At 48.0% G+C, this 24655-nt stretch overlaps 1 protein-coding gene across 2 annotated transcripts in view; it reads left to right on the top strand.

Moving 5' to 3' along the window:
- The first annotated feature begins 603 nt into the window (after positions 1 to 603).
- The window catches only part of TMCC2 (transmembrane and coiled-coil domain family 2), an 84288-nt gene continuing 60236 nt past the window's right edge, over positions 604 to 24655 (top strand). Inside the window, exons 1-3 of one of the 2 annotated variants that reach the window (XM_075909880.2) lie at positions 604 to 799; positions 988 to 1353; positions 18509 to 19015. In XM_075909880.2, the coding sequence (XP_075765995.1) occupies positions 1162 to 1353; positions 18509 to 19015 (699 nt within the window). In that variant the 5' untranslated portion in view covers positions 604 to 799; positions 988 to 1161. Of the gene's footprint in view, positions 1354 to 18508; positions 19016 to 24655 lie in introns of both variants that reach the window. The other variant, XM_006133057.5, reaches the window with a different exon arrangement.

Below are 24655 nucleotides of genomic sequence, written 5' to 3'. Positions count from 1 at the left end.
AGGGATGAAAGAAAAATCTCTTTGGGGGGCAATTAAGTTTAGGAAGTTGGAAAGGAAAAGAAAAGAAAAGAAAAGAAAAGAAAAGAAAAGAAAGAAAGAAAGAAAGAAAGAAAGAAAGAAAGAAAGAAAGAAAGAAAGAAAGAAAGAAGGAAAGAAAGAAAGAAAGAAAGAAAGAAAGAAAAAGGGGAGAAGCCCTGGCCAGCGATCAGAGAACATCATGCAAGTAGGAGGAGTTTCCATGGCAATGAAGAGGTGACTATTCCACTCCCCAGTGCATCTGTCTAGCATCCTCCCCTTGCAGAAGTGGGGCAAGGTGGGCTCCTGTCTAGGGTCCAGGTGCGGGGACCTTGCAGTGGCCTCCCTCCCGGCTCTGCAGCACCCTGCCAGCTGCTGCCTGCAGTGCAAAGCCGCAGCCCGGTGCAGCACCATTCCCACTGACAGCTCCTGGGAACCGGGCTGGGAGAGGCGGGCAGCTGCCGGCCAACCGAGCCTGAAAGCGGCTCGGCGTCACGCCCCCTCCAGGCTCCCCACTCCATCGGCTAGCTCCGATTGGGCCGCGGCGGCTGTCACTCAGGCTCCCCCGCCGGCGGGGCGGATGGGTTAGGCTGAGCAGCAGCCGCGGCGGCCGCATCCTTGCGGTGGGCAGCGAATCCGGGGCAGTGGGGGACAAGCGGCAGCAGATGTCCAGGCGGCGGAGGGGGGAGGGGGGGGCGGCGGGGAAGCGATGCCCCCCAGGCCCGAGGAGCTGCAGCCATGCAAGGCTCCAGCATTTTGCATCACTCCCTGTTTCTCCTGAGCAGTGAGTACCAGCGTTGGGGGGAGGGGGGAGATGATTAATTGCATGAAAGGGGCCCCCTCCCGAAGCGCAGATGCAATCACTGCAGCTCAAACAGAGGGGAAAGTTGGGGGGGGATAAGGGAATGACCTTCCCTTCCTCCCCTCTCCCCCTGCAATGAGTTTGTTTGGATAAAGGATTCTCCTCCCCAGCCTTTGCCTGTGGCCTGCCTGCATCTCACAGGTGAAGTGAACTTCTCTGGGCACTGACCAAGGCTCCTCTGGTTCCGCCTGTCCTGCTTTTTCCTTGTTTTCCCCTTTCCATTCCTCTGCCATTCCTCCAAGAAGTGGAAGTGCAGCTCCGACCGCCCACCCCAGCTCGTCAGCATGAAGAGGTGCAAATCGGATGAGCTGCAGCAGCCTGAGGAGGACTGCGCTGGGGCTGAAGATGCTCCCAACCTGGCTGCCATGGATGCCAAACCCGGGGATTGTGCTTCCGCTCTGCCCGATTCGGGCGCCGCTGCTCACCCAAACCCTGCTCCCCATCCTGTTCCCCGGAGCAAGCCTCCCGATTTAAAGGTAAGCCTCCCAAGCCACCGCCTCTGCAGGTATTGCAAAGGGACTTGGGTTTTTCCTGCATGCTGCTGGAACACAAGTTCCATCCAGAGATTCATATGTGGTTTATTATTTGCATGAGAACTTGACTTTCTAGTTGAGGAGTAGTGATGATTGACACATAGCAGTATTTTCTTTTAGGGTTCCCCCATTGTACTCCTCTACCCCTGCTGTGTACAAATAGGTATGTTATGTGTTTTTAAGCCTATTCACCAAAATATTTTATTTAAAAAATCGTAGCTTGTGGATGCTACAGAGGTATTGAAAGGGCTGTGGTTTATGGGACATGAAGAGCAAAGGGACACTAGTTGTGAGTTTGTAAATTGATGTTAGTCTTTTCTTTAAGAGAATCAGTGCTGAAGAATAGTCATTCATACCCCAGCTTCTGATCCAGTTTACACTTTCTTGATTTAATCTGGATTATACTAATGTCACTGAGATCAGAATCTGGTGATCTCAGCTAAAAAAGGTCTGAAACCATGCCTGCGGCGGGCCTTTCTTGAAGGATGAGGGACTGTGGCAGGGCCCATGTTCTGCAGAGGAACTCAGCAGATCATGTTAAATAAAACCCAGGGCAGCAGGTGTGAAGGAGCTAAACTAGAGAACACCCACACCTTGTCTGCTTTAATTCAAGTGCAGCTGCAGTCAGAAAAGTATGTAAAAATGCCCCCTTCTCACTCCCAGCGCTGCCTTCTGTGGGTCACACCTACATACTGGCAACAATATGTTTTTACTAGCACTGCAGAACTGGTACAGCTCTGGGAGAACAAGCTGGGTTCTGTTTTGCCTTGCACATCACCATCAGAGCTACTGGCTAATCAGTTCCTATTGGTCACTGACATCAGTGCAAGAGGAAGAAAGGGCACTGCAGGAGGTCCCCCTTTGGAGCAATGCTGCTCCGGAATCATTGGAAAAGAGGGATACACGGGAAATCTGACTTGCTTTATTTTCGCAGAGGCAAGTTTTCTGACTGTGACTTCTCTTCAAATTCTGCAGGCACTGCAGTGCATTTCACTAGATCTAAAACATGTTCTCACCCCGACTTGATAAAATAGTGCACCCCTTATTCTAATAACACTGACCCTAGAGTGATTTTTTTTATCAGTTTCAATGTGTTGTACAGGAGGTATGTGTAATTAGCTGCAGGCAGGGAAACTGAGGCAGAATACCAGGGCCTCGGGTTGTGTAAGCCATATTTCATTGGCTCCAGAAAAGCTGCAGGGATTATACCTGCTGATGATCTGGCCCAGAGAGGTTAAACACCTTGCCCAAGTTCACACAGTGGTGGATGGTACCTAAGTGTCATGACTTTTAGTCCAGTGCTTCATCTCTATTTGCCAGTGTCGCCAGTTACCCCAAGGCAGATGTGAATCAAAAATGTCCATTAGGCTGTGTAATGTCATTAGGCAGGTGCCTCTCTTCCTCTTGGAGTTGTGGAGCTCTCGGCTTCTCTGTCATTGGCTCTTTCCAGTTGCTGTTGTGCTTTCGGATTGAATGCACCTGTCACTGCTGCTCTATGAACAGCAATAAAAGAGCTGCTAAGAGTTATGCATAAGACAGATGACCAGAGCCCCCGGTGGTATGCTTACCCCACGTGCTTCCAAAGTGGCTTTTGCTGGCCAACTCCTTCAATGGACACTTGGCCTTCTGCTTGCATGGCCATTCGAGCAGCTCCATGCATGCCTGATCCAACTGCTCAGCTGTTCAGACTGGCCTGCAGTGAATTGGATGGGGGCAGAAAAAGGTGAGGAGGCACGGAAACGTAGGAGAAGGGACCAGGGAAACAGAGCACAGGCTGAAGTGGGTGGCAGGACCCTTCCAAAGAGAGCAAGGGGGAAAAGCAGGCAGGAGAGGGAAAGATGGAGAATAGTTACGGGAGGCAAGAGCAGCTGAGAGCGGAGATCAAGAGACACACACACCAGGGCAAGCGAGCCCATGTCATCCCCAGCTAGTGCATCTCATCCTGAACTGGAGCAGCCACTTACCAGGACTGGGTGGGGAGTCCAGTCTCAATGGCTTATTTAGTCCTGGCCTCCTGTACTGAGACTGCAAGCTACGGTGCTAATTATGGTGGCTTTGTCCTGTGGACAACTGTGCACTGAGACTCCTAGGCCCTCCACCAAATAACTTCATAGCAGAATAATTTTTGGTCACCAGTGACCTATGCTGGACGTGTACCGGTAACCTGGAAAAAAAAGGCTCCCTTCTGTTCTCTCTAGTCTCCTTACTTCTCCAGCCCCTTCTCTGCAAACGCGTGGTGGTTTCCTCTTGTACAAGTATTAATCCAGTTCTTTTGGTATGAGCAAGCTTCCCATGACTAAAAAAAAAAAGAAAGAAAGAAAAACACTTAAGAATCCTGGCAAGAAGCAGAGCAGATGTGTGACACATAATTCTGCTTAAAAATATGTTGGGTGGTAGATATTTCTGAGCTCTGCATCAACATGCCGCAAAAGAAGGCATTCACATCTTCTCTGGAAGAGATGGTAGGCTGGGTGTCCTGTGGGGAAGAGATCATAAAGGCATTTTGCCCCTTAGATCTCATTTCTGTCTTCCCCAGGCAGCTGTGATCTGTGCAGATTCTCTCTGGTTTTTTTCCATAATTGCCTGAGTTTGATGGCCACAGGAACCAGGGTCTGAATGTTGAAACCTGTCATGGTTTTGATCTAAAATCATCTCTGTCGTCATGGTCCCCGCCTCTCCCCTTGTGTTTGACCTTGGAAGTGAAGAGCAGCTGGGAATCTGAAGGCTCCACTTGAGTTCCACTCCTCTCCCCAGGCCTGATCCCAAGCCCGTGGAAAACCTCCCCTTGCCTTCACGGAGCCCTAGCATAGCCCACTTGTGTGCTGCTCCGGGGTGTCAAGGAAGTGGAAAGCAGCCAGGTCCTCTCTGCACATTCCCACCCTGCTGCAGGAGCATTCCTAACAGGTGCACAGCCAGTGTAGACAATTCCTTTGTCGCGCCCCCTCCTAGGGCAATGGGAGTGGCCAGCTTACACTGCACCATGACGGTCTCCTGGAGGCCTGAGCCTGTTGGCATAGATTAGAGCAGTCCCTGGGCAGGGCATAGCTGAGGCTCTGGGCTTGGAGCTGTCAGTGCCTAGCTGGGGATCCCAGACTTTAGCACTTACCTCCCCCACCTTGGTCAGTGTATGGCCATCAGGGCATGGTGCTTTTCACCCAGACTTTTCTTGACAGGGTGATGGACTTTGTGAGCAAGATTTAACAGGCAGGGTCCCATTCTGTGTGGGCTGGGCTGGGCTTTAGCCTTGTTAACTTGGCATGAGTTTGTAGCAACAGGGTTGAAAAACTGAATAATTCGTCTTCCTAGGGCAAAGCCGTTGCTCCTGCTCTAGGGTTACACCCCTTGCAAACACAGCCTGATCTAAAAAAGCCCATTGTAGTCAATGGAAAAAGACATAATTGGGGATTGGATCAGGTCCGTGAAGCCACACCCTACAAACTAAACTCACTTTGAACCTAGACTTCACTGGAGAAAAAACTCTCATTGGGGCCAAACCCTGAACTTTTGACTCCACTTTTACTCTTGCTCTTTTATTCCTTATTCAGGTAGGTCTGTTTTTGGGGTGCAAAGGGACCCATTAAGAGTCCCTCTCTTTCCCAACTTTCTAGATTGCCCTCCTAGGCCAGGTCTACACTAGGAAACTGTTTCAAAATAACTACATTGGACTTAACTCCCGATTTTACGAAATCAAAATAGCATGTCCCCACTATGGAGAAAGCCTCGAAATGAGTCTGAGGCAGGCTCCATTAATGTGGATGTGCTGCCTCCACTTAGAGCCCCAGGAGGCACTGGGGAGTAATTAGTTCGAATGACTCTGGGGAATCATTATTTCGAAATAGCAGCATCAGAGCATCCACATTAACACTATTTCAAAATTAGCGTTATTCCCCAAGAAAAGCAGGAGTAGAGATTTTGAAATAACGGGCGTGGTCGTGTGGACGCTCCTCTTGTAAATTAGACCTAAGGGGGTTATTTCAAAATAAAGCCCTAGTGTACATCAGGGTCTAGAGAACCTTTCAAGACCCCTTCTTGCAGCTTCGGCCAGAGAATGTCCATGCTCCTGACCCAGGAGTTGCCCGCAGGGGAAGCTAAGACATTCCGCCCCCCCCGAAAAAAGACATTATCCCTAGATATACTAGAATTCACTTCCTTGTCCCAGCCATTTATGTGAATTTTTTGGTTTCAAAGGACACCGTGAAGGTGGGTTATGTCCCTATGGTTAGATGGCCCTGAACAGAAGTGCCCCAGTCACTGGAAAGTCCAAATTTACCAAATTCATCTTGGCTCCAGGCATGGATCCCACCAATTCCCTTTGCCTCACTCATGCGCACACCAAGCGCTACATGGGGGACTGTGCTACCTGCCTCCAGCTAATGTAAACCACCATTTCAGAAGTGTGGGGGTGTGAGTAGGTGCTCAAACAATTGCTCAAAGGCAAGAACTCCAAGCAGTTAATTAATACCACCACAACATTCTTCGGTATCATGTCTCAACCAAGGATCTCAAATCACTCTGAAAGTGTTAATCATGGATTCTCACACAGCTTGGGGAAGATCATTACTGTTCCTATTTTACAGAAGGGGACACTGAGGCAGGAAGTATTTTGCCTAAAGTCACACAGCAAGTCAGTGATAAGAGCCAGGAATAGGACACAGGAGTCTTGCCTCTCAGTTCCCTGCTATAACCCAGTTGGCCACTCTCATCAAAGTTTGCTCATGGGGAATAGGTTAACAGGTTTGGCGCACATGTTCATTGCACAAGTCTGGAACATCGAGGTTCTGGATTCAGTTGTGAATTGCATCACACGTGACGTGAGTTTGGGTGGTCTCAGCCTGATGCCAAAGAACCTTGCACTGCATGGCTATGGGCTCTGCAGAGGGAAGCTGTATTTCCTTTCCCTAGTCCGGGTGGTGATGCAGTGACTGAATAGCCATTGGAGGAAGCTTGCACAGTGCTTCTCCATATCAGCCTCTCACTGCCGTGAGCATTAACGTTTCCGTTCCTTCATTGTGAAAGGCCTCTTGCTAGCAAAATTCATCTACCTGCCTCATCTTGGAGGAAGCCCCAGGTTAACTGAACCTTCCATGGGACCTCAGATCTCTTGGGCAACTTGCCCTTGTTCCTTCATGTTCTCTTTTCGTGCACCCTGCCTCACACAAGAGGAAATTCACCCCCATGCAGCGAGTGGTCACAAAAACCAACGTGCCACTAGAATCCCACTTGAGCCTCCCAGAGAGGGCACCGGAGTCTGGGGCATAAGTTTTGGCCTGCACAGTGGAGAATTTCACCCACATGGTCAGGTTTAGAACCATGAATCTCTCTTACCCATTATGCTCCCTGCTGCCACCTGCTTTGAATATCCATTGCAGGGACTCATCTTTGTCCATTAATAACATTCCATTGAAGCCACCAGTGTTCTAAATGGGTCTAGTACATCCAATACTACAGAGATTTCATTCAGCCACACAGCAAGAGCAATTGACCTGCTTGAGCCTAGAACAATGCAAATACAGGTACATTCAGCCTAAAACATACCTGCAACATTCATCAGCATCCAAGCAGTTACACCCTACAGAGAGGAAAAGTTTGATTCTGAATGTCTTTGGAGTCGGTTCAGAAAACAAATAGGAGAGGGTGAAATGCTTGGGGGCTGAGAGAAATTGCACTCCTTATGATACAGCTCTAGCTGTTTTAGGTTACGTCTACACTGTGCAGTTATTTCAGAATGAACTATTCTGGAATAGTTATTCTGAAATAGCTTACAGGTGGTCCTCGAGGTACGAACACATCGACTTACGACCATTCGTACTTACGACAAACCTCCCATTAAGTGCATTACAGCCGCTCCCCGAGTTACGAACGCGTGATCCACACTTACGAACAGCGCGGCCACATTTAAATGAATGGGGTCCGACTTACGAACAGATCGAGTTACAACCAAATGTTTGGTATGTAACTCGTTCTTAATTTGGGGACTATCTGTATTTTGAAATAGCATGTCTACACTGCAGGGAAGCTTCCCTAATGTAGACGTGCAATCCAATTTAGAGCCCTACGAGGAATAACTTGGAATGGCCCTGGTGAGGTGCTATTTCGAAATAGCGGAAGTGGGTCATCTACACACACCTTATTTCGAAATAGCTATTTTGTAATAGGCGTTATTCTTCACAGAATGAGGTTTATAGAAGTCAGAATAAGCCATCCGTTATTTCGAAATCACGGAATGGCTGTGTAGATGCTCACATAGTTATTTCGGAATAACCGTCATTATTCCAAAATAACTTTGCTGGGTAGGACACACCCTTAATGAGCAGGGGAAAAGAACATGGGCAAAGTTTCAATTGCTTTGTAGCCCTTCTTCAAATTTAACTTCAAGTCTGGAGTTTGAGCAGGGTCACAGCATTATTGAAAAATAATTACAGATGCCAAAGAGTCTGTGTTATATAGATTTTTATACTGCACTCATCACAGGCACATCTAAGCTCCTTCCAGTAATGCAATTGAGCAGTGTGTGTTACATCTATCACGTGTCTATTCTCTCAGCCTCACCTCCAGGGAAGAAGTGGGCAGAGAGGGGTATCATGTTTAAAATATATGCATATATACCTATTGGTCTGATTGATTATTTAAGTCACAGCCATGGTTTTATTTTCCGTATGAATGTAGTGCTGGTGATAGGCAGCAGCCGTATCTAGTTACACTTCCGTATGGAAAAATTTCCCATAGGTCCAGTTGTTTTTTTGGAATTGATCAGTGGTTCTCCTGGGGTTAACCCCTCCTCCAGCTGAAACATGTAGGAAGCCAATAGGAATCAATTGAGCAACCAGCAAAAGCTGAAGAGACCATTTGAAGGGCTTAATGGGGGGCTGCCTGAATTTCCACTAGAGCCACTAGCTATTCCTACACTGGCCTGGCTCCTGCCCTCTCAGGGTTAGAGATGAGTTAATTGTCCATGCACATGTAAGCTAAGACGGACTTAAAAACTAAGTTCTCTATTTGGGATGCTATTTACCCCTGGGAGAGCACCAGAGCCTACACTGCAGCTGAGTCCCAATTAGGGCAGGAAAACAGCATGGCTGAGGGAATCACTTGTAGACATGGTAGACGGGAGGTTAGGGTTGTACTCTTTTCTCCTCCCCGTGCCTCACTTTCCCTTCACAAGCGGTGTCTTTTTCAGTTTAGTTCTTTGGGAAAAGAAATATCTCCCCCTATACGTGCCTAGTGCTAGCACTTTGGGGCCCCAGCCCTGATTGAAGCCTCTAGGTTACGGGCACGTCATCTGGAGATCGACATTTTGACATTCGATTTAGGGGGTCAAGTATAGATCCATAAATCGAACGCTGAGGGCAGCTCCGGCTGGCACCTGTACTCCTCACAGTTGCAAGGAGTAAGGGAAGCCAATGGAAGTGTTAAGTGTAGATCTAGCCTTACACTTAAACTGCCTTTAATACAGCTGTCTTTGATCCGGGAAGATCTGTGGTTTGGATCCCCCCACCAGATGGCCCTTCTGTGCCCCCACCCCTAGTGCACTCCAGCACTTCCCTCCTAGACTCCACCTCCCTTCCACCCCAATAATAGTTTAAATACAGTGCATTAAGGATTTATCCTGTGCTGTGTTATACATGTACAGTACTGTAAAATGGTCTATACATTCAAAAGCTTTAATAATAGACTAGTAATGTCAAATACTCGAGGTCTGGAAAATGCCATGATCTACATAGCCTATTTCCCAAGGCTGCCAAATTAAAAGAGGTCTAAGCATGTTCATTTTATTATTGTAATAAACTAGGATTTACATGGTGAATCAAGACTGTGCTTTGGGATAGTGCAGTAGGTCATGAGGGAGCAATTTGGATAAGCAAAGACGTTCAGATGACTGTCGATAAGATCGCAGCTTCCAGCAATCCCTTAGTATTTACAGAATTCCTCCTGTTTGTCCATTTGTGTTTGATAACATTTTAACAATTAGTTGTATCGATGTGTAAATAGCTAACAGGAAAATAGGGCGAGCAGCCATTTTTATTCTAGAACTGCTTTCAAACAAGGTGAAAATCTTTGATTGAACCTTGCCAAAGCTAGCAACAATTCAGGCCCACACTGGTGTAAACCAGGAGTAATTCCTATTAAATCAGTCAAATCAAGCTAGTGTAAGTGAGAGGAGAAAAAGGGCTTTTGTGTTGAATTAAAGCCCAGAACATGGTTGGTAGATCTTTGAAGCCAAAGAGATGTGTTATGGATATTTGCACATGAGTCACTTTTTGAAACAGTGGCCTTTTTTCTTTTTAAAATCGTACAGATTGCTGTGGATTTTTTTTTGGATTTGATTCATAGATATTTTGGATGCTATTCCATTTAGCAAACTGTATCAAACTTCTGCATGACAACCTCAAAATCTTAATCCCCTTAATGAAAGAAAAAGACTGTAAAGGCACAATAAACATTTATGACTACTGAATTTTTCAAGAGATTTAGCCACCCACAAGCTCAGCCAATGTTGCTAACTTTTTGAGGGCTTTTTTGTTTGTTAAATTAGCTTATTCTGTTTTCTGGGCTAGCCATTTATAAAGTTTTGAAAAAACAAGGCTGTTTTCTCTGACATAAGTACTAACTGTTTCATAAACTACTGCTAAACAAGAATCTAGTAAACAATTTCTTTACTTTTTTTCTATTCTGTCAGATTAAAGGTTATAAGACCATTGAAAACAAGTGGAAGTTTTAACCCAGTAAGAACTGAATAAAAACTGAAGGAAGACTCAGAACTCTGGCTTGCAAATTTAAAAGCCAGATTTCTTCCTCTTTGTGCAATAGCTATTTCCATCAGTTTCCTTGTAGATTATTTTTAACCAGACTTCAATTTAGCACTGAATCTGCCCCATCCAACACAACACTATCATGACTCTGACTTTCTCTGCATGCAGTTCTCCCTTAAATTCCCTTGAGTACCTTATGTGTAAAACCCCTTAAAATTTTTGGACAGTGTTATCCTGGTGATTACATTTTTCTATTAGTATAAATTTTAGGCCAGAAAGATTAGAACTTGCTGAAAAATATAGGCCAGGAATAAAATTCTGCCTCACTGAAATCAATGGCAAAATACCCATTGAGCTCAGTGGAAGAGGATTCCAATTTCATCCTTACGTGATGTAAAGAGTACAACTCCATCAAATTGTTATAGCTCTGCCAAAGTACATCAGTGGAAGATATGGACCTTGTGTATCTAGTGGAGACACCAATATAATCTGAACTCACAGCTGCTGTTAAAATGCTCTTTTTCTTTTATTCTCTCACTCCTCCCCCACCAAAGCCTTCTTTTGTATTTCCTTTTATTACTTTTAAAGCATGTGAATTGGTCATTTCTTTTCCCAGGGAGCTTCTAAAGAGCAAACAAATAATTTAAATCTACATTGTACCCTGATAGTAAAAATCTGTGGGTTTAGGGTTATTATCTAATGCTGTCTCTGTTTCCATAGAGACTCTAACGAGAATAAACTTTAGATCACGATTTCCTGAAGTAGAAGGATAGCACAGCGGATTTATTATATTTCTCTCAGGTAGAACCTTAGAGATAGCTGCATTACAACTGGATAATGCAAGTATTAAAGTTTTTGTCCTAATGGTGTAATTGTATTGGCTAGTGATGCAGCTATAGTTACCACCCTGATTCCTTGTAAATATCAGAAGCAGACCCATTATTGGATTAGACACTGGTTTATAAATAGTTGGGTTTTTTTTAGGGGGTGGAGTTCTTGGCCAGCCATGAAATGTTGCAGTTATCTGCCAATGTGTGTAGGATTTGCATTGCAAACACTGCTGCCTTTCCAGAATTCAGTGGCTTTGCTGGTTGACCACAAGGGCTAAAAGCAGCTATTAGTCCTGAATCCCCATCACATCATCATTTCAGGCAGGAGAAAATGTGAATATAGGTAAAAGGTGAGCCATAAGTCTTGGGGCAAATTCCTGCCCTCACTGACTGAAGTAACTAGCAAGACTTCCATTGCCTTAGAATCCTAGAACGGGAGAGGTCATCAAGTCCAGTCCCTGCCCTCACAGCAGGACCAAGCACCATTATTCTAGATCATCCCTGATAGGTGTCTGTCTAACCTGCTCTTAAACAGTTCTCCAGTAATGGAGATTCCACAACCTCCCTAGGCAATTTATTCCAGTGTTTAATCACCCCGACAATCAGGAAGTTTTTCCTAACGTCCAACCTAAACCTCCCTTGCTGCAATTTAAGCCCATGGCCTCTGATAATAGAACAAGAAGCAAAGGAGAACAATTTTTCTCCCTCCTTCTGGTAACACCCATTTAGGTACTTGAAAGCTGCTATCCTGTCCCCTTCTCCGTCTTGTCTTTTCCAAACTAATCAAACCCAATTCTTTCAGTCTTCCCTCATAGCTCATATTTTCTAGACCTTTAATCATTTTTGTTGGTCTGCTCTGGGTTCTCTCCAATTTCTCCACCTCTTTCTTGAAGCGTGGTGCCCAGAACTGGACACAAGACTCCAATTGAGGATAAGGATTTCAGTTCTACTCAAACTCATCGCAAAGCAGGGACAGCATAGCAGGCTGCCCTTACATGGTCCTGCCCACAAGGGCTGATATGGAGAGGCTATCCAAGGATGAAAGGATTCTCGTAGCCCTCGCTCATTCAGCCCACGTCCAGCGAGAATGGAGGATTGTGAGATGGGGTCATCTCTTACCGGGAAAGGGATTGAAATCCACCAAGCTCATTTCACAGAGGCCACTGAGCAGCCATCCAGTGGCAACAGCCTTCAGTCACTAGCCACATATAACTTGGTGATGTGGAGACTGAAGGCCATGAGCCAAATGCTGATCTGTCTTACGCAGGTAAAAATCTGGGTGTTACGCTGATTGCAATGGAGTCACTTTGGATCGATACTAGGGATGTTAAATATCGGTTAATTGAATAGTCGATTAACCTCATGATTCTTATTGGTTAGTCGACTATTCTAGAGTCCCCAGGGGTGGGGCCGGCAGCCAGTGTGCTCCAGCACCACTCCCGAGGAGTCCCCTGCCACTCTGTGCTGCTGACTGTGCATCAGAGGCAGCAGCATGGGGTGCCAAGTGGGAGCTGGTCTGCAAGGGAAGCCAGTTTAAAAACCAGCTTCCCCTCAAGGACCGACTGCCTGTCACTCCACACTGCTGCATAGCATGTAGGGTTGCCAGATACTTTCACAAAAAATACCGAACTTGGGGGGGGGAGAATTGGTTAGGGGGAAAAAAAGGGGAGGGGAGACCAAACTTGTTGAGAAAAAAAGCACCTTGAAATCCCCCCGCTGCCCCTGCCAGACGTGCCTTCCACAAGAATCTGCCCTGAGTAAGGCCTGCAGGAGTTGGTTTGTAACTTACAGCATGTCAGGGCAGGAGTCACAGAGGGCGGTAGCTGAGTATTCTCCCACAAGCTTAGCCATGACGCGAGAAGATTCTGTCCAAAGCTTCTTCCAGGTGTGTTCTAGGAGGAGTGAATAAGAGCCCAGTCCTGTAGCACTAGCATTGCTCCCCTATGCTTGCACAGATTGCGACTGATTTCACCAGCATTCCATAGGGAGGGTGGGGAGAGAGGAGGTGACTCCTGTGCAGATCTGCTTGCTGAAGCAGGCTTCTAGGGGGAGAATCCTTCTAGAGGTGTGTTTGGTCATTAGTAGTCATTAAGAAAAACAGCCTAGTTCTTTTTTTCCCTGGGACTTAGGCTAAGAGTAAGAACCCTTACAGGGCTGTGAGAAATGTACACGTTGACTTTAAGGTTTAAAACAAACAACCCCAACTGCTGCATATCCCAAAATGTTCTTTCCTCACCATGGAGCAGACTCTCTTCTCTGCTTCTTGGCTTGGCTCAACGACAGCCAAGCGGTCAAAGTTGCCACCCTGCACTACCCATGAAACCCCATTGAGATTAAAAAACAGGACTATGTAGCACTTTAAAGACTAACAAGATGGTTTATTAGATGATGAGCTTTCGTGGGCTAGACCCACTTCCTCAGATCAAATAGAGGAAGAAAATTGGCACAACCATATATACCAAAGGATACAATAAAAAAATGAACACATATGAAAAGGACAAATCAAATTTCTGAACAGAAGGGGGATGAAGTGGGGAGGTAAATTTCTGTGAGCTAATGATATTAGAGGTGATAATTGGGGAAGCTATCTTTGTAATGGGTAAGATAATTAATGCCTTTTTTAGACCGAGGTGTAAAGTGTCGAATTTAAGCATGAGTGACAGTTCAGAGGATTCTCTTTCAAGTCTGGTGTGAAAAGGTCTTTGAAGCAGGATGCAGGTAATCAAGTCATTGAGACAATGCCCTTTCTGGTTGAAATGGCAAGAAACTGTTTTTTCTTTGTGATCCTGTCTAATATCTGTTTTGTGGGCATTGATTCTTTGGTGAAGTGTCTGAGACGTTTGTCCAACGTACATAGCAGACGGACACTTTCGGCACATGATAGCATAGATTATATTTCTGGATGCGCAGGAATATGTGTTCTTGATCTTATAACTCAATTGGTTAGGTCCAATAATGGTATCAGCAGAGTGAATATGTGGACAAAGCCGGCAACAGGGTTTGTTGCAAGGGAAGGTACCAGGGTTGGTATTAGTGTGGTATGTCCTGGGGTTGTTGGTAAGAATCATCTTGAGGTTAGGTGGTTGTATATAGGAGACTGTGGGTCTGTCTCCCAGAGCCTTTTGGAGTTTAGTATCCTGTTCCAGTATAGGTTGTAGTTTATTGATAATGTGTTGGACAGGTTTAAGTTGGGGGCTGTAGGTGATGACAAGTGGTGTTCTATTGTTGGTTTTCTTTGGTCTGTCTTGAAGTAGACGGTTTCTAGGTATTTTTCTGGCTCTTTCAATTTGTTTTTTTATTTCTCCGGGTGGGTAGTTGAGGTTTATAAATGCTTGGTAGAGATCCTGAAGTTTCTGGTCTCTGTCAGTGGGATTAGAGCAGATGTGGTTGTATCGAAGGGCTTGGCTATAGACGATGGATCGTATGGTGTGTTCTGGATGGGAGCTGGAGGCATGCAGGTAACTGTATGAGTTGGTGGGTTTTCTGTAGAGAGTGGTGTCTAATTTTCCATTGATGATTTGTACTGTGGTGTCCAGGAAATGGATCTCTCGTGTAGAATGGTCCAGGCTGAGATTGATGGTGGGGTGTAGGTTGTTAAAATCTCTGTGGAATGTCTCCAGTGTTTCTTGGCCATGCATCCAGATCATAAAGATGTCATCGATGTAGCGTAAGTAGAGAAGGGGTGAAAGGGGATGGGAGCTGAGGAAACGTTCTAATCCATTGAGATTAGTGAGTTTGCATAGGTGAACTGGAGATTTAGTGCCTAACTCTCAGATGGGGTATTTGACAGGGTTGCTGATTAGCAAGTAGCCCCTCATGGCCAGAATTCCCCTTTTCAGCAGCCTCCATCTCCAGGACCGCTTACAGATCCTTCTACAGCCTTTCTTAGTAGTCCAACAGCCATGTCTGGGGCCAGTGTAGTGACCACAAACACCACAAAACATACCCACCAGTAAAGTCCAACACAGAAAACCAAAGGATCGCACTCAGCTCTGGCTTTACACTGAGGTCTTCTCTGCCACAGCCTGTGCTTCTCAGAGTCATAGCTAGCTAGCTGTCTGTCTGTCCGTCTGTCTCAGACTTGGCCCCTATCACTCTAGTTGTTTTCTCTTTTCCAACAGCTCCCCTGTGCTGCTGGAGAAGGCAAACTATATACTGCCCTCCTCCAGTGAGCACCTTCTAATTGGCTGGAAGGACAGGAGTCCAGCCCCACCTTTTATTATGGTTGCTGGTCCCAAGCCCTTAAAGGAACAGTATGTCTAGGTTTCCTTCCCATCCAACTCCTCATTCTCCAGAACTGCTTCCTCTTTTCCACTACCAAACCATTTTCCAGGCCCTTGTTCATTTCAGCTCCCTGATGGGGTCTTCCTTCTACTCCCAGTCAAAGAACTGGGAGGAACTTTGAGAGGTCATCAAGTCCAGTCCCCTGCATTCCTGGCAGGACCAAGCTCCATCTAGATAATCCCAGACAGGTGTTTGTCCAGCCTGCTCTTAAATATCTCCAGTGATGGACATTCCACAGACCCCCTGGGCAATTTATTCCAGCGTTTAATCGTCCTGACAGGTAGGAAGTTTTTCTTAATGTCCAACCTAAACCTCCCTTGTTGCAATTTAAGCCTATTGCTTCTTGTTCTATCCTCAGAGGTTAAGGAGAGTATTTTTTCTCCCTCCTCCTGGTAACAATCTTTTAGATACTGGAAAATTGCTATAATGTCCCCTCTCAGTCTTTTCTTTTCCAGACTAAACAAACCCAATTCATTCAGTCTTCCTTCTTATCTCATGTTTTTTCAGACCTTTAATCGTTTTTGTTGCTCTTCTCTGGACTTTTTCTAATTTGTCCACATCTTTCCTGAAAGGACTAGGGGACCCCACTTCAGTATGTACAAACCCAGAGAGAGGAACCTCAGGGGGGACTTTACAGAGCAGCCTCCATCTTACACACTGAGTGGAAATAAGACACAGCCTTATGCCTGAGTGTACAGCCGGGATTTTAGGACTGTGGCGTGCTAATCCCAGCTCTCTTCCTTATGCCCTCTGTTGTTTGGGGAGAGTCAGGTAGCTTTTCTCCGTCTTGCTCATCCTTCCCAGGATTAATGCTTCAGAAATGTTCTCTGACCAGTGTTCCCTCTAAGTCATGTTCCTGCTAATTCTTTACATCCACATGCAGATTTTTTTTCCATCTGTGTGCGGAATATATTTTTTATGCGCACCAAAGCATGTGAAAATGTGCACCACCAGTAGAAACACAAAACCTAGTTGTGGGCGCTCTGCTAATCAGCTGGGCAGCACGGGAATCTCTCCTGAGTGTCTGCACAAACATACAACTCACAGGGAACACTGCAGCCTCTGAGACTTACTTAGGAGAAGTTCATAGGACAGTAGATATGTGCTAGCTTTTAGCAGATCTGCTGAGGAGTTGGGAAGGGGGGAAAGGACAGTTGCTCCAGAGCCTGGGAATTCAAAGGGGCTCAGGGTGTGGCACTCTGACAGCGCTAAGGATGTGGGAAGTGGGGGCCAATGTTCCCTCGAATTTTGTTCACACATGTGCAGAATAAAATTTGTTATGTGTACCAAGGCATATGCATATGTGCACCACCCATGGAAACACATGCTGCCAGCCATGAGCTCTCTGCTAATCAGCTGGGCAGCACCTGAATTTCTCTTGGGCAGTCGCCCAAGTGCTCACCTTAGAGGGAACACCGGTGGGGGCTGTGCCGCGCTTCAGGCAGCAATAAGGCCGGGCTGCCCATGGCCCTGCCCCTTCCAGGAGTGCGGAGCTGCCTCCCCCACTTGCTCAGGGACCCACAGAGGCTGTCGGCTCTGCTGGCTCTTAGTAACATACCTTTGAGCACTGAACTGCCTTGACTAGTCTTTTGTGTGCTCCTGCTCTGTAGAAAGCGCAGGCACAGATATTGCATGGAGCCACCGAGCTGTGGTGCTAACAAGACATGAATGTCATTTGGGAGCCGGGTGCAGCTGAGCGGAGGGGGGCTGTCACTCACCATGTGGCCGTGTCACAATTTATACTGAGACGCCACATGGCTTTTGGCCTCTCTTCTTCCCTAACCTGGCCTCATCTTGAATCGCAATGGGCGCCTTTCTAGGAGAGCAAAGCTCCCTCACCCGTCACTGGCTGCTGCTTTTGTGGGGCTTCCATCCTGCCCCCCTTGCACAGTGGGGCTGTGGCATAAGAGTGAAGGGCCATTAGTCCTGCTTCCCAATACGTAACGCTTGAAAGGAAGGCGAACCCCTCTGCCTGGAATGCCTGGCCTGCCATGCTGATGTGGTCGCCATAGGAGCAAACCCCTCCCTGACAGGTGTTTCAAAGCTAGGTTTGGCTTCGGCATCGGCAACCTGAACTGATCAGCAGGCTTGGTACTAGTAGCAACACGTGCTGCTGTTCACGGGACTCTGGCATGTTCTTTTCTCAGGCCTGGGGTGCTTAATGCCTGTCATCTGGCTTTGGGAAAAGCAAAGTGCTGTCTTCTGCCAGCAGACACCTTATCGGGTACTGGTTAACCGGTACCTGGGAGCAGCCCCGTGGGGGTTGGGATCCTTGTACATGGTGGGGACTGGGAGCAGAAGCCAGCCCTCTCCAGGTGCATGGCTGCTGGCTGTCCCTCCCTACGCGGGAATACCTGCAGCCGGGAGCAGCCGGGATTCTCGCACATGGGGAGGGGAAGGGTTCAGCAGCCTGCTGAATTGGATAATCAGTTAAACCTAATGTTTCATAGTGCAAATGAGGGAGGCAACGGTCACGTTCCCCTCGAAGAAGGAGGGGTTCAGGGCACGCAGGGGACATGCACGACGGGAAAGGCAGTAACAGTAGGATCTGGTTGGTTTGGCAGCCCAGAATGGGAATGGGGAGGGGTACAGATAGTTCGGAATGGCTTGTTAGTTCGAACTATCTAGCCCGGGCTGCGTGTAGCCACGCGGCACGGGGTTCGAACAAGCCGGCATTTAAAAATGGCGCCGGCCGGCTTATGCAAATGAAGCCCGGGAAATTCAAATCCCAGGCTTCATTTGCAAGTGCGGTATGCCTACATTACCCCCCTAGTTCGAACTAGTGGGGTAGTGTAGACATACCCTGGGAGAGGGGAAAGAAAATACTGCATGGGAAGAACCCAGCCCTGTCGCAGCTGCCCCCCTCGGCCTTCCTTCAAGTTGCCGTGCTGGCGTGCTGTAAGGAGCAGTTCTCAGCAGCGTGAGTTCTTTCTAAAGCACGTGCTGAGATGCTCAGGGACAGGGCAGTCCTTGCCTTCTCAGAGCCCGCCAGCCCGGCAGGAAGGCAGTGGCTTCTTTTCCAGGATCCCAGTGTTACGTCGTTGATTTCACTGCCGCTGCGTCGCTTTACGCCAATAGATAATTTGGCCCCATGGCTGTCGTATCATTAAAGGGTATTTTTCATCTCCATTCTATCTCGCTGCTGTATACGGACCAAGGAGGAGCAGGGCTGTACGATGCAGCAGGGTATAGTAACAGTGGTCCGTGTGCTTTGTTTTCTCTCCTCTGTCATAGAAAATACAGCAGCTCTCAGAAGGCTCCATGTTTGGCCATGGCCTAAAGCACCTTTTCCACAGTCGCCGGCGGTCGCGGGAGCGGGAGCACCAGAACTCCCAGGACTCTCTGTCCCAGCACTACGGGATGTCTGACCACGACTCCCCTGACGAGAAGGAACGTTCGCCCGAGATGCACCGTGTCTCCTACGCCATGTCCCTCCACGACCTCCCCGCACGCCCCACCGCCTTCAACAGGGTGCTGCAGCAGATCCGCTCCCGCCCGTCCATCAAGAGAGGGAGCAGCCTGCACAGCGGCAGCCGCCGGTCCAAAAGCAGCTCCCTTGACCCACAGAAAGGCAGCCCCCATCTGGGCCGTAAGGCTCCCCAGGATAGTAGCCTCACTGCCATATTGCATCAGCACCAGGGACGGCCCAGATCTTCCTCTGCCACGGACACTGCCATTTTGCTGGCCGAAAGTGGGGCTGTGTACTTCCTCTCGGAGGAGTCAGAGTGCCTCGCCGACAAGGTAAGGTGGAACCGCGGAGAGACGACTCCCACCGTGGGAGATAACACGAGGCCTGCCGCATGCTACCAGGCCTGGCTGCAATGGTGTTTATGGCACTGCACGTGGCTACCTTTGATCTCCAGGGGTAGCACCTCTGTGTTAAAGATGCGGGAGCTGCCGTCTGCTTCATTTTCAAGCAAATTGGACGTGTTCCTCAGGCTCCGGGCAGGTTGCCAATGGGACTTTCATTGTTTTGGGCGTTAATGTGAGGAAATAAGAGATTGCATAAGGGCTGCAGTTGCCTGCACAGAATTAAACCCTGTAGCATCCGCTTGAATCCTTGCTAGGCCCTGTCTTTGATGTGGAGGTTATGTCATGTACAGAAGGTGAACTAGGGGATTAATAGTCTGCTCTAAAGAGAACACTGGGCCCAAGAGCCTATAGCATGAAGAGTATAAATTGATGGGATTGTGTATAGTGTCCTGCAGAGAAGTACCCGGCTTGCACCATCCCTGCATGTATTCTGTCTGACCCTGTTGCACCATGACTTACGCTCTCTCTCTCTCTCTCACACACACACACACCCACCCACACCCATTAGTTTCTGGTCTCCCTGGCAGCTGCCCTTGGTGTTGCTGTTTTTGGAAAGCCCCTTCGTGAGGCGTAGCTGCCAGTCGTCCCTTTGGGATGATTTCAGGCCCGGTGCTTCCCAGGCAACGACGTAGCCAGGAGGAGCGCGATCCTGTTTCTTTTCCTATCAGCCAGGCTTGAGTCAATACAGCTGAACTTTGGGATGGTGTCTGTGAGTGGGTGGGAGCCAGAAGGGAAAATGCATGAGTCCTGCCGTCACGCTGAGGGCGTCAGAGGAAAAGTAAAAAGACTGGGTGGGAAGGAATGTGCTTGTCTTCCTCTCTCCCCCTTTCAGTGACTGCAGCTTGTCTGCAGAAGCATGCCCAGGCCAATGTATTATCCAAGAAACCTTATGTACCATAACCAGCCGCTTCTCGTAGCTCACACAGAAGCCTCTCAGCTGATGTCAGACTAGGGGCACCTGCTTAATCCCTGTAGTCTCTGGGTGAGAATCTTTTAGCTTATAAAGAGAATATCATGTGCTCAATATCTTCTCCTCCTAGGGTTTGTCTCAGTGCCTATTTTTAACTCGTAACTCGTCCCTCCCTTTGTAGACGTTTTGATCGAATGAACTCATCCTCTGGCGTGCTGCACAGTCATGGTCTTATTTGGCTGGGTGTTTCGTTACAGGACAGCTTTCTGCTCTTGAGTTACCGCCAGATGAACCCCTTTGGGGATTGCAGGGGTGTTACAGAGACAGGCTTCGGCTCCATCTCTACAACCTTATGCCCACAGGCTGATTTGGAGAGAGAAAATGCACAGATCCCAAGGCCAGAAGGGGCTACTATGATCATCCCGTCTGACCGCCTGTGTAACCCAGCCAGATATCTGCCCCCAAAAGGAATTCCTAGAGCGGAGTGTTTAGAAAAACCTCCAATTGGGTGGAAAAATTGTCAGCGAGGGGCAATGTTCCCTCTAACCTTTTCCATCCAGCTGCAGAATAATTTTTATGTGCACCAGGCATGTGGGAATAAGCACCACCAGTAGAAACACAAAACCTGCCTAGGGTGCTCTGCTAATCAGCTGGGTTGCATTGGAATCTCTCCTGAGCAGTAGCATAAACACACAATTTACAGGGAACACTGTTGATGGAGACTCCAACACAACCCAGGGGTTATTTACTGTCACCATTAAAAATGGACACCTCATATTCAGTCTAATATTTTCAGTCCCAGCGCCCTATTTCTCAACTTGCTGTGCCACTTGTGACTCCTGGATGCTAGGCAGTGTTCACTATAGGTGGCCACCTATGAGAGTTTCAAATGCCACCCCATTAATTAGCAGAGCACCCACAGCTGGCATCATGTGCCTTGATTGGCGGTGCACATCTGCACATGTTTTGGTACACATAACATTTATCCTGCACATGCATGAAAAAATTAGAGGTAATGTTAGTGCCTAATGGGATTCTGCTTCATAGAGTTTTTCATCTACTCTAAAGAGAGATCTAGCAGTGCACAGGGCCTAAATGTGCATCTTCAAAACCCAAAATTAAAGACTCAAGCACCTTGCAGGACTGGACCCTGAGGGGCCTGGATTTTAAGCAGCATCCGTATCAGGTGGATGCCAATAGGTACAAATTTTAATTCTTTCTGTCTGAGGTATTTCTGAGGTGTCTATTGTAGGGATGTGAATGGTTAACTAGTAAGCATCACCTTTATTGGGTGATGCTTACTGGCTACGGTTAACCAGCGGGGGCTGGAGCAGCCCCCTCGTGCTGTGGGCAGGGAGCTCAGTGGGGCCTGCCGCGGGTGGGAGCAGCGCTCCAGCCTGGTTAGAGCAGCCCCTGTCCGTGGCGGGCCTGGTCCAATATGCTGCAGGCAGGCTCCTGCCCATGGCAGAAAGGTGTGAGACTCTCCAGCCGGGCTTGAGCGGCCTCCCCGCCCGCCCCCATTTAATCGTTTAACCAATTAATTAATTAAACGGGCTTTTACATCCCTCGTCCATTGCCCTGAAATCTAACCTGGCACCAAGAGGCCAGTCATGGGTGTGCTACAAATGCTTAGCTAGATAGCGCGAACCTCTTCAGCGGCACACTCAGGTGTGAGGCAGGGATGGCCTTGTGGCTGACTGTCAGAAACAGGCCAGGGCAGAGTTTCGAAGGGCGGAGGGGGCAGCCCTGGTGCATGCCAGACCGCAGCTTTTCATCCCGTTCCCCGGACTGTCAGGGAGTGAGGGGGATGTACTTGCATTCTGAGCAGGCCTCTCACCCCTGGCTGGTGAGCAGGGGGAAGGAGCGGTGCGGGGGCTTGTCTGTCTTCCCCCGCTGGGCCTTCAGCCGCTGCCCAGGAGACAGCCCCTGTTCCCTTCCCAGAAGCCAGCTGTGCAGGGGAGGAGAGGAAAGCGCTACAGACTCATTTCCGTTCGCCTGTTGGGTCACTTCCCTTCAGAGCCTTTTCATCAGTAGCTCTTATTGTGTCATTAGTTATTTTCATTACGATGCAGCCCCGCTTGGCATGAGCTATTGGGGGGGGGGCGTTATTAGATCAAGGTGTTCGCAGTGCACCCAGGGACGTGTAAGCAGAAGCTCCATGCTCCTACTTAATGCTTCAGGTTCCCCCACTCCTCTGTTCAGGACAGTGCGTGGAGCATTCCCAACTTTCATGGTACAGGATCAAGCATTCAGGGTAGGGGTTTGAGTCTCCTACCTCCAGGCCTCAGCCACCTGTTAGATGAGATTTCCTGAAGGTTTTCATGCCAGATCAGCAAGACACACAGCCAGCAAATATATGTAAGTGGCTGCAAATTGGGGCTGTCCAGAGTGATTTTTAAATGGCTTTGCGCATAGCTCATCGAGAAGATGATACTTCCGTCTAGCATTTAGCAGTCTTAATTATGAAACAGTGCAGATTCACACAGCTGCACAGCCCTCCGAGGACCAAAAGTGCAGCCAGCGAGGGAAATGACACATGCTCGTTACCTGGGAGCAGTTTTCAGCTCTGTTGCTGCTGAGCGACGGAGGAGGAGATGAGTTTATTGTTCACTTTGTTCTCAGGTGCAGTTGCTCAGTGCACCAGACTGGGAGCCATGGCTTAAAGCTGTTTCAGGGTCTCTGAGGTAATGGTTTTAGTGGTCTCAGTGGCACACATAATAGATGTGACTGAAACGCCACTCGCTCAGATGGCAGCATTGCCAGCCCTGAAACTCACCAGCCTGGCCTTCAGAAATCAGGAACATGGCTCAAAAATAATACAGTTTGGGGTTTTTTTATTTCCCTTCTGGGCTTCCAGCCTTTACGATTCCTTTGTTGAAGCTTTTCTCTCCAATCATGAGGGCTGGAAACTTACTTTTGCTTCAGATGAAAGTTGAGGTTCTTACGTGGTAACATGACTCCAGGAGTTTGGATTTTTAAGAAAAAAAAACCAAATATTGCAAGACTTGTAATAAAATCCCGAGAGTTGGCAACACCGTAAAAATTGGCCTTAGGAACAGTCGGGAACTAGAAGAAAGCCCTGGACCACGATACTTGATCAGTGCTGGGTATATGAATACTCTGGGGGGATAACTAGAGGAGCAAAAGCTGGTCAGAGTTGGAGTGAATTAGTAGAGCTGGGGGTGGGGGGACAGGATTTGAAGAGCAGACAGCGGCAAGGGAGAGGTGAGGGTCCCAGGTTTGGAAGAATAGGAATGGCGTAAGTGAGTGGACAGAAATAAAATGGTGGAGAGGCCTAGAATAGCAAAGGGGTGATGGTAGTACACAATGCAGTCAACTTGTGGAACTCCTTGCCAGAGGATGTTGTGAAGGCCAGGACTTTAACAGGGTTTAAAAAAAAGTTAGATGAATTCATAAAGGATAGGTCCAAGATGGGCAGGAATTATGTCCCTAGTCTCTATCAGAAGCTGGGAATGGGTGAGAGGGGATGGATCACTTGATGATTCCCTGTTCTGTTCTTTCCCTCTGGGGCATATGGCATTGGCCACTGTCAGCAGACAGGACAGAGTGCTGGATGAATCTCTGGTCTGACCCTGTATGGCTGCTCTTATGCGATACAAGTCTGTGTATTGGCAGAGCTTGGGTCGGTGGCAGGTCAGGGCAGGGCTGCTCTGGGGTCCAGGGTTGGACTAACGAGGATTGCAGTGCGCTAGGGTAGCGTTTTGGGGATGAAATGAGAGGAGTGCTGCAGCTGCACTGTCAGCACGGTGGGGTGGACGGGACAGGGCTAGAGTGGCAGGGGGAATGTGCATGCAGAGGCTCAATGGGACCCGTCTGCACTCTGCCTAGCTCTGTGCAGAGCTGTCCTTCTATTACGGCCAACCACAACATTCACACAGTCCACAGGTAAATTCACAGCGACCAGGAAAAAAAAATGACCATGACAGCAGATTCTCGCACTCACATCAGCAATGGCCTGGCAAGGCTCCAAAGAGGGACACACTAGTGCCCTGGCTCCAATCCTCCGTGTTTAGTTCCTTTTCATGGTCTGGATCCCTTTGCTGATAAATGCAAACCCAGCTTTACCTGCTCCGAAGGCAGCGTGAGGTTCCAGGTGGCAGTCTCCTGTTCCAGGCTGATGCCCTTCAGCAACACAGCTGCCTCCTGGCAGCCTGATTTGTCCAGTCAGAAGAAAGGGATCCAGGGTAGCAAGCCATGACTGCTCCTTTGGTGCCTGAAATGAATTTCTCTCTCTGTTCTACTGAATCTTAGATGAACAAAATATGACCTGGACCCTTTTGTTGCCTGATGAGTCGATGGAAACAATAACGGAGCCTTTTTTTTTTTTTTTTTGGCAATCTGTATTTGTCTGTTTCTAATTATATGCTTTGAGCTGCAGCAGAAATGAAAGCTCTAGGAACATGTGCTCAGACACAGACATGCATGTATACACAGAGCAATACACGAATAGGCCTGGATGCATTTAACGCACACACACAAACACACGCTGCTGCACACAAATTTTAAAAATGCACAGAAGGACACACATATACACACTAAGGCCTGGTCTTCACTAGAGCGGAAGGTCAACCTCAGATACGCTATGTTAGTTACGTAGCTGGAGTCAATGTATCTTAAGTCGCCGTCCACACAGCAGG

This window comes from Pelodiscus sinensis, chromosome 27 (assembly GCF_052426305.1).
Source record: "Pelodiscus sinensis isolate ZL-2025 chromosome 27, ASM5242630v1, whole genome shotgun sequence".
NCBI lineage: Eukaryota > Metazoa > Chordata > Testudines > Trionychidae > Pelodiscus > Pelodiscus sinensis.
The sequence above is the reverse complement of the archived record's forward strand: the minus strand, read 5'-3'. Positions and strand labels throughout refer to the sequence as shown.